This window comes from Oryx dammah, unplaced genomic scaffold, assembly GCF_014754425.2.
Source record: "Oryx dammah isolate SB20612 unplaced genomic scaffold, SCBI_Odam_1.1 HiC_scaffold_3, whole genome shotgun sequence".
NCBI classification, from domain to species: domain Eukaryota; kingdom Metazoa; phylum Chordata; class Mammalia; order Artiodactyla; family Bovidae; genus Oryx; species Oryx dammah.
This window is the reverse complement of record NW_024070187.1, coordinates 84,800,576-84,810,810: the sequence shown is the minus strand read 5'-3', so window position 1 is coordinate 84,810,810 and position 10,235 is coordinate 84,800,576. Positions and strand designations below refer to the sequence as shown.

Here is a 10,235-nt window from a genome sequence, read left to right as displayed (position 1 = left end):
AACTTTTAGAAATTTGACATTTCTGTTAAACTTTTTATTTCTTTTGATATGCTCATTATTGCTAGAGTCATCCAAAAAAAATAAAAGCAAACAAACAAAATTGGAATTTCTCCAATTGCAGTTCTTTGAGGTCTATTATAAAATTATCCTTTTCATAATTTTGCATTCATATATTATACTTCAGTAATGAATCAATTTGAAGGGATTCTCTATTCACTTAACTAATTCCTCTCCCCAAGAAAAGTAGCTATGTATAGGAATTAAAGGCTAATTGCTTATACTTACAAAACCTCAACGTCAAATTTGGCTTCTTTTCTCATTTTTAAGTTGCAACATTAAAAACATGATAATTACAACTTTACTGATGGAGAATTATTATCTTTTATTATTATTAACAATTATTAACTATTAACAATGACTATTAATTAGGGCATCTCCATGTGATTTTAACAGAAAGACTACTGGATCAATAATTACAGGAGCTGAATTTCAGTTATCAAATTATGGTCACATAACTTAACCTAAGGTTTATTCTTCTAATTTTAAAGTAAAACGATTAATCTATTTGATAAAATTGTCACAGCCCAATACTCCAAGTATAGAAAACCAAGATAATAAGTATATCTCCATCATGTAAAAAAGTCACAATCTCAAGCAAAATATAACACATTTAGAGATATATATATCTCTTTCCATTTGTAATAAAAGAAATAATAAACAGAATGGAAACATTCAATTAATTTAAAAAACCAAGCCAATTGATTTCTTGTGTAATTTAGCAAAACAGATATTTCTGCACCTGAAAACATTTTCACTTTTATAGGTGCAAAACTAAAAAAAAATTATTGGAATATAGTTGATTTACAATGTTGTGTTAGTTTTTGCTGAATAGCAAAGTGATTCAGTTATACATATACACGTATCTATTTTTTTTTGGATTCTTTTTCCATATAGGTCATTCAATTTATGCCTAAAAAGGGCCACTTTAAAGCTATTTGGAATTCCAGAGGACAAGCTATTTTCTTAATTATTATCAGGTTTACAGAAAGTATTAAAATTTCACTAATAAAAGTACATAGAACTTATACATTGATAAATTTGTTAAAGCATTTCCATTTTTTGTATTTATGTTTTCTTTCAAATACATTATCCATTTGAACTCTTTGTAAATAAGAGTTTGCAATCTCATAATAATTACACTAATTAGAAACAATATAAAGTCAAAGTCTAAAGAAAATTGTTTTAAGTTTTTGAAATTTAAAAAATGATATCATAATAAAGGATTCTCTCTCTGATCATGCAGTAATATCAGCCTTGCCTTAGCTTCTGAGGTCTGAAAGCTCAGAGAATGAGTATAGGTGATTCATGCCTTATAATCTATTTTGTTCCTATTGCTAAGTAAGTATTCTTATAATTATTATGTTAGCATTTGCTTCTGGGCTAATCCAAACTATTTCCTGAAGCTACAAAATAAAGAGTGTTATAATCTTTAAAAGTTGACATCTGTCCTTTTCATTTTTCCTGAGAAAACATGGTTAATTATCTATGCATCAGAAAAAGTGAAGGCTTATTCTTTATAATTTAAAAATAATATCATAAGTCGATTTCTTTCCTTTATTATGGATGGTTTGTTAAACAACTTGACTTTTTACCAACAAGCAATAATTATTGAAACTTGACTGCAAACCCTAGGTATAATGCACATTTTCATAAGTAAAGATTGCTATTTACAATATTTGCCTTGCTACTATGTGCTAATATTGTGGAATCTGAGGTGGCAGAAAGTACTAGAAGATAATAGCTTTTTTGTGTTCATCTTCAACTTTTTAAGATAAAGTAACTGAAACTCCAATACTTTGGCCACCTGATGTGAAGAGCTGACTCATTTGAAAAGACCCTGATGCTGGGAAAGATTGAGGGCAGGAGGAGAAGGGGATGATAAAGGATGAGATGGTTGGATGGCATCACCGACTCAATGGACATGAGTTTGGGTAAACTCCAGGAGTTGGTGATGGACAGGGAGGCCTGGCGTGCTGCAGTCCCCAGGGTCACAAAGAGTTGGACACGACTGAGCGACTGAACTGAACTGAACTGAAAGTTAGTTTTCAGAGATTATGAAGTTAGCTCAACTGAAACATTAAGTAGCTGGAGGGCAGCTGCAAACGTTACATTCATGTCTTGCTTTCTTTTGTGCATAAAAATGAGAAAAAGATGAGTAGTGAGCCATTTGATACCAGTGGCTCAGACTGTAAAGCATCTGTCTACAATGCAGTAGACCCGGATTTGATCCTGGAGAAGGACATGGCAATCCACTCTAGTACTATTGCCTGGAAAATCCCAGGGACAGAGAAGCCTGGTAAGCTATAGTCCATGGGGTAGCAAAGAGTCGGACATGACTGAGCAACTTCACTTTCACTTTCACTATGCTTTTTACTGCTAGACTAATAATGCTTCAAATTTTAACAGAAGTTATGTTGTGCATGACAGTAGTTGTCTTGCTTAGAAGAAATGTGCCAATTATTGAGCTGTTGAAAACGTGAGCATTGCAATAGTTTGACATTTGCTTTGATGTTAGTAAGTTTTACTTTCCACGACAGTGTCATTCATCACCAGAAAGATGGAAAAACATCATATCCTTATAGGTGGGAAGTTTATTGGTGCATAATTGAATTTGTGATGCTCTTCTTTCAAGTTAGCTGTTAACAATGGTGTATCTTGGTGTTGAGGAGGGCATGACAACCCACTCCAGTATTCTTGCCTGGAGAATCCCCATGGACAGAGGAATCTGGTGGCCTACAGTACATGGGGTCAGAAAGTGTCGGACATGACTGAACGACTCAGCACAGCACATCTTGGCATGAATTCCCCCAGTGATGACTTGAAGATCCGAGGGGGGCTTCCAGACTTTTAGTGCTCAAGGTGAATTTGAGGTCACTGGACACAATATCTCCTCAGATATTGTTTTCATTGTTGTTTGTGTCTTAAATTTTTTAGGATAACTTATTGCAATGAGAACAATCTAAAATCAAGATCAAGGTGTAGTCTTAGATCTCTGTGCTTTTACATAGAAAGTAACTTTGTACGAGAAGAGACTGAAACTTTACAGAAGAACTAGCTCACAGAGTCACATCCTAGTATTTTAACCCAGATCTATTTATCTCTATGGGCTTCCCCGATGGCTCAGATGGTCAAGAATCTGCCTGCAATGCAGGAGACCTGGGTTCGATCCCTGGGTTGGGAAGATCCCCTAGACAAGGGGATGGAAACCCACTCCAGTATCCTTGCCTGGAAAATCATATGGACAGAGGAACCTGGCAGGCTACAGTCCATGGGGTTAGATAGAGTTGGTCAAGACTGAGTGACTTCACTTCACTTTTGTCTTTCCTTTGCACCAAAATATTTTTGCATGCATGCTAAGTCGCTTCAGTCCTTTCCAACTCTTTGTGACCCTGTGGACTGTAGCCTGCCAGGCTCCTCTGTCCATGGGATTCTTCAGGCAAGAATGCTGGAGTGGGTTGCCATTTCCTTCTCCAGGGGATCTTCCTGATCCAGGGATCCAACCTGCGTCTCCTGTGTCTCCTGCATTGGAAGGTGGGCTCATTACCACCAGCACCACCTTTCAGTTCAGTTCAGTTGCACAGTCGTGTCCGACTCTTTACGACCCCATGAATCGCAGCACGCCAGGCCTCCACCTTTAAGTATGTCTAATTCCTGTTAGGTGTTGGAGAAGACTCTTGAGAGTCCCTTGGACTGCAAGGAGATCCGACCAGTCCATTCTGAAGGAGATCAGCCCTGGGATTTCTTTGGAAGGAATGATGCTAAAGCTGAAGCTCCAGTACTTTGGCTACCTCATGAGAAGAGTTGACTCATTGGAAAAGACTCTGATGCTGGGAGGGATTGGGGGCAGGTGGAGAAGGGGACGACAGAGGATGAGATGGCTGGATGGCATCACAGACTCGATGGACGTGAGTCTGAGTGAACTCCGGGAGTTGCTGATGGACAGGGAGGCCTGGCGTGCTGCGATTCATGGGGTCGCAAAGAGTCGGACACGACTGAGCGACTGAACTGAAATGAACTGAACTGAATTCCTGTTAAGAAAATTTTTGATTAATTCTTACAGTGAACAAATTGTAGTTGAACTCTGTCTCAGGCATTTTTGTGACTATCAACTAATTGATTTCCTGGACTAAATTTAGGTGATAAATAATGCTTTTACCACCTTAGTGGCTTCCCTGGTGAGTCAGTTGGTAAAGAACCCACATATGATGCAAAATACCGGGGTTCAATTGATGGGTCAGGAAGATCTTCTGCAGAAGGAAAGGGCAACCCACTCCAGCATTATTGCCTGAAAAATCCACTGGACAGAGGATCCTGGTGAGTTACAGTCAATGGGGTTGCAACAGTCAGACATGACTTAGCAACTAAACCACCACCACCACACCATGTTAATATCTATTAATTCCCTTTTCTTTTCTGACTTTGTTGTAAGTTAAATCTAATCTAAAACTCTATAGAATGAGAGAAAATGTGAGGATTCCAACTCACAAGATTTGTTCTCATAATAGAGAAGCAGCCAACTTGGCTAGAACAACAAATGCCTGAGGCTGATACTGGAATGTTCAGATTTTTACATAAAATATTCATGTCACATAGGCGATGTAGTTAAGCTTCTGCTTATTACTAATTGAGTAGGGTAAATTGAATACACTGATAAATATTGGAATGTACTGAGTATTGGAATATATATTCTTATTGGTTTCTGCTGTAGTTTGTCTCCCTGTCTCTTGCTTCCTCTGTCATTCGCAAATCTAACTTTTACTGTTTCATCAAAATAGTCTTTCTAAAACAAAATTAACCTATTAATCCCTTTCTTAGAACTTTAGACACCTCTCATTCTCACATCAGCATTTCTTAAAATATTACACAGAGCATTAGTTACTAGCACAATTTACTGGGGCTCTGTGAAAAATATACCTCCATGAACACTTCATATATCGGGGGCTTCCCAGAAGGCTCAGTGGTAAGGAATCCACCTGCCAATGCAGATGTAGATGTGTATGCAGTCCTTGTGTTAGGATCCCCTAGAGGAGGAAATGGCAACCCACTCTAGTATTTTTTCCTGGAAAATCCCACAGACAGAGGAACCTGGCAGGCTATAGTTTAAAGGATGGCAAAGAATTGAACATGACTGAGCAACTGAGCATGCATGCACACACGAGCACTTCATAAACCTACTCTCATTTGAAGACATCAGAAAATATGCCCCAACATTGTTAGTGCATTTTATCACGAAAAATTTTTTTAGCTCCTGGGTAAAGCCCTATTAATTTTGGTGAAACTAACTCAGGAAATATAAGCTGTTAGATATATGAAATTTTAACCTTTGTGATGCTTAATGTTATGTGTTAGAGGGAGTTTGGTTAGATTGTGGCGCCTTGTTGTTTAGTCAAACACTAGTCTAGATGTTACTGTGAAGGTATTTTGTAGATGTGATTAACAATAAGTTAACTTTAGATAAAACATATTTTCATAATGTGAATTAGCCTCCTCTAATCAATTGAAAGCAAAGACTGAAATTTCTTAAAAAATAAGAAATTTTGCCTTAAAACTGAAACATAGAAACTGTCTGAATTTCTAGCCTGGGGACTTGCCCTGTGGGTTTTGGATTCAAAATGGCAATATCAACTCTTAATTTTCAGGCTATCAGTCTATGCCGTAGATTCAAACTTGTCAATCGCTACAACTATAAATATCCAGTTTCTTAAAATCTCTGTCATCTATCATCATCGGTTCTGTTTCTTTGGGGAACTCTGACATATTCATGATCTGACAGTCTGATTATTTTTCCCTTCAAAAGGCTATATCAGTCATTTGATATATCTGTTCCATTCTCTCTCAGATCCACTGTGCTTTAACTTTTCTTCAGTGATATTGAGCATACTAAGTATTTTTATGCTTCTGGATTTTTGTTCTTGCCTTTCCCTCAGTGATACCCTTTCACTACCAGTAAACTCATATTCATCCGTAAGTATCCAGTTTATACCACTCATCCTCTGAGAGCATTCTAATACATCATCATTCACTATTTAATTTAAGTCATTCATTTAACAGATGTTTACTGAGGTTCTATCACGTTCAAAACTCTCAGAATCAAGCAATAGACAAGGGGGATATGATCTCTACCCTTAGGGTGGGGTGACTAGCTCTGTTTACTTAGGAAACTCTAGTTTATGCCCCTCGTTTTGGAGTTATTATTAATAATGCTTTCTTTCAGTCTCAAAAGTGTTCTGGTATTGATGATGTATTATGTAATCATCTTAATTATCCAACATATAAACTGGTAGGGAAGATGAACATTATATCAACAGGTGTTATGTATTGAAGTGTGTCTTTTCTCCCACTCCCAAGTATGACGGAGTTCTAACTCTCACAACCTGTGAAGGTGACCTTATTCAAACTTGAGATCTTTGCAGATGTAACCACGGTGAGGTCACGCAGGATTGAGGGGCCTAATACAATAACCTCTGTCCATATAAGAAGGGGTAATCCAGACACAGAGACACACAAAGAGAGCATTGTGTGATGAAGGAGGCAGAGATTATAGTGACTGTCTACGAGCCAAAGAATGTAAATGATTGCTAGCAACCAACTGGGAAGAAGCAAGGAAAGATCCTCCTTCCTAAGCAAAGTTCCTGGAAGAAACTGTAGTTGGAGTTTTAAAATAATGATGCTTTTCAGCTTGCTTCCTAGTTCAGTACTAAGGTTGGTATGAGGATAAAGTGATTAAAATCTTTAATGGCTCTCAAATATATTCTGGATAAAATTCAGAATGTTCAACAAACACCACATAATTTTTCTCCTGCCTACTTTTCCATTGCAACTTGTGTCATTTTTCCAACCACATGGTCAGTTCATTTTCTTGAATAATTTGAGGCATTTCTTGCCTCAGGGCTTTGGACAGGTTATATCCCCAATTTTCTACATTTTTCAATCTTTAGTTTAAATCTCACTTTTTCAGACACAACTTCCCTGGACCTGAATTTGTGTGAAGTCAAAGCTGTAGTCTCTTATTATATTTGCTTATGTATCCAACACAATCTGAAGTTAGGCAGTAACTTAACATTATTCTAGTCTGGGCTTCCTTGGTGACTCAGCAGTAAAGAATCCTCCTGTCAATGCAGGAGACATGGGTTTAATCCCTAGGTCTGGAAGATTCCCTGGAGAAGGAACTGGCAACCCACTCTAGTATTCTTGCCTGGAAAGCCCCATAGACAAAGGAGCCTGATAGGCTACAGTCCATGGGGTCACAAAGGAGATATGACTTAGCAACTAAACAACACAGTCTATAGTCTATCTAGTGGTATAAATTCCTATCCCTCTTCACCCACCTCCCATATAGGTACCCTTTAACTTTCAGCTAGTGCTTTGGCTTTGTTTTTCTTTATAAAATATAATAAAAGTATGAATCCTTATAGGATAATTCTACTTGATACCCAGAGGTAAGTTATTCTTTAAACAATGAATTTTCATTTTTTTCACTCATATCTCTAATTTGAGAATTCTGGTCTAGAATATCAATCACACTTACACACAGTAAATCAGTTGCTGTCAAAAAGATTTATTGAAGAGAATTCAGCAAAGTCAAAACAGGCCCATTTTAACAGTTGGTGTCAAAAAAGAATGAAGATGTATGTCCTTGAATTGCTAACCCAAAGCATAAGCAGAGTGCAGTATCAATGCTTAAGACCTGAAAAAAATTAGCAAAAATTCAGGAAAGAGATTTTAAAGAAAAAATTAAATTAATTCATATGTTTACATACAATATGTTTTGACAAATGCACACATTTGTAAAATATCATTTTGCCTTAGTTTGCATCCAGCATGCTCCAGGAACAGTGTACTATTTCTTATATTTCTTACATGGGGGTGCTAAACAATTACTAAATAGCTTTATTTTTTCTATGAGTGTGGGTTTCAAATATATTTTTCAGTAGAGAATCATTGGTTGCATACTAAAAAGATATCTGTTTAGAATAAGCAATTAAGGTCTTTTAATACTACAATTGTTTTTGAGATATGTTATTAATTTGATTCTCTTTGTCTCTAACTCACATTAAAATATGCTATTGAGGATGAACTAAAATGATGTATATGATTAGACACAGTGGGGAGTGAGCTTGTTTTATTGCTCTCTCTTAATATCCCTGAAGGCTGGGATTAAAGAAGTTATATTAAAATAAGTAATTATTGGATAACTCAAGTAAACTTTGTGATAGTAGGGGAACTCTTGCATTGCTGACTTTTTAAAGTTTCCCAAAATATATTCTGCTACATGACCACTATTCTTAAACCCATGCATTTTCTAAGTTTTGTACTTGCCTTAAATGCTCACATTCTTTCATTTATTAAGATTTATTGCTTTCTGGACAAACTTCTTAGATGTTAAAACTAGCTGCCTAGGCTACTGCACAATACTTTGTGGCATTTCTGTTGTGGTTGCTTTCAAATCAGGAACTCATCTGGTTCTTCTTTCAGTAGTTTAAAGACACCCGTTTCAGTTGTGAAATTGTCTTCTTTATGGTTGAATGCATCTAGATCAGGAGTAGTTCCTGACAATTTGTCAGTATTCTTAGTTACAGATTCCATTCTATTATTTTCAGGCAGATCTTCTTCTGTAAGCGAATCTTCCGTGAGGTTCATAGCTACTGATGCAGGGATGACGAAGTCATATCTGGATTCTACAGCAGTAAGCAAAACAGAATGAGTCTCTTCTTCATTTGCCATATCCCTCTCCATCCAAACACTGACTCCATCCGTAGACTCTTCATCAATTAGCAGAATATCTTCTGGGTTATCTTTGTCTCTTTCAGCAGTGGTAGTAAGTTCAAACACAGTGATGAACTTTTCTTCATCAGAATCAGTTAGTTTAGGTACAACATTGGGGTCATTTTCTGGAAGAATTAAGTCAATTTCTGTTATTTTCTCTTCTGCAAGGGCAACTATGTCTGGAATAGTGGTGAGGTTTCTTTCAGTAGCTGGAGTGATTTCAGCCTCAGGGACAGAGGAATCAGTAATATGGGCACTCCCATCAGCAGCGACTTTGAACTTAACTGAGGAACTATAATTGCTTACATCAGATTTACCCATTGTAGTTGGAAGGATCGGGGTGTCAGCAATGCCAGCTGTGCTTTCCTTTGGTGTGCCAGAGACTTCAGATGTTAGTGACACATCTTTATCCCCTGGGTCAATGGTATCCAAGAGAATATCTTCTTTTCCTATGTCAGTGGAAAAATCGATTAAGGAAATGGCATCTGTTGATGAGATATTACCAGTTTTCCCCGGCAAGAAGTTTTCAGTGATAGACTCATTAGCCATTGGGTTTTTAATGTCCATCAGAGTGGCAAATTCTTTCTCCAGGTGGGATTCAACATCATCTTCTGATTTTAGTCTTTCCTTTGGTGGTATAAGCTTGTTGCCTGTAGTTGTTGAAAAATCATTTTCTAGCATACAGTCGTTTACTGAAGTAACGTGGTCTCCTTCTGATGTAATAGTTGTTTCTGATTTAGGAATAGTGTTGTCAGCCCCAGAGAAGATGGTTGCCTCAGTTGTCTTAGTGCTTTCTGCTGGAGGATGAGAATAAATTTTTGGCAAACCGTCTTCAGCCATGGGACAAAGTGGCACCATGCACACTCAAAGGTCTTTCCCTGGGTGCAGTGGTGTCCCTAGGCAGGAAAGTGGTGTTCATTATAGTGATTGAAGCATTTGTCATCATGGTGATTGTTGCATCAACCACAGGGCCAGTGGCCCTGGATCTCCTTGGAGGTTGTTTCTGTCCTCTGATTGGGCACTGAGTTATGAGTACTGACATTAAACGAAAAAACTTCCCAGGTGGAACTAGTGGTAAAGAATCTGCCTGCCAGTGCAGCAGACAAAAGAGACCTGGGTTCGATACTTGGGTTGGGAAGCTCTCCTGGAGAAGGAAATGGCAACCCACTCCAGTATTCTAGTTTGGGAAAATCCCATGGACAGAGGAGCCTGGCAGGCTACAGTCCATGGGGTTACAGAGTTGGACATGACTGGACACTTGTCAGTAGACTTAAATGAAAAGATAATAGAGCCCTCTTTGTTTATGAAATCAACATTAAGAGCCAAATAATATAATGGTGGGGAACTTGAGATTTAGCATGTCTCTTTATAAGTGCTATACCTTCCAATATGTGTCTCGCGTCACTTGA

At 37.5% G+C, this 10,235-nt stretch overlaps 1 protein-coding gene across 1 annotated transcript; it reads right to left on the bottom strand.

Annotated features, from left to right (window-relative positions):
- Nucleotides 1-8,502: 8,502 nt before the first annotated feature.
- Nucleotides 8,503-9,666, bottom strand: CABS1 (calcium binding protein, spermatid associated 1). Its single transcript, XM_040237014.1, has one exon. It carries the CDS (start codon nucleotides 9,664-9,666, stop codon nucleotides 8,503-8,505), a length of 1,164 nt encoding a protein of 387 aa, XP_040092948.1.
- Between the last annotated feature and the right edge of the window lie 569 nt (nucleotides 9,667-10,235).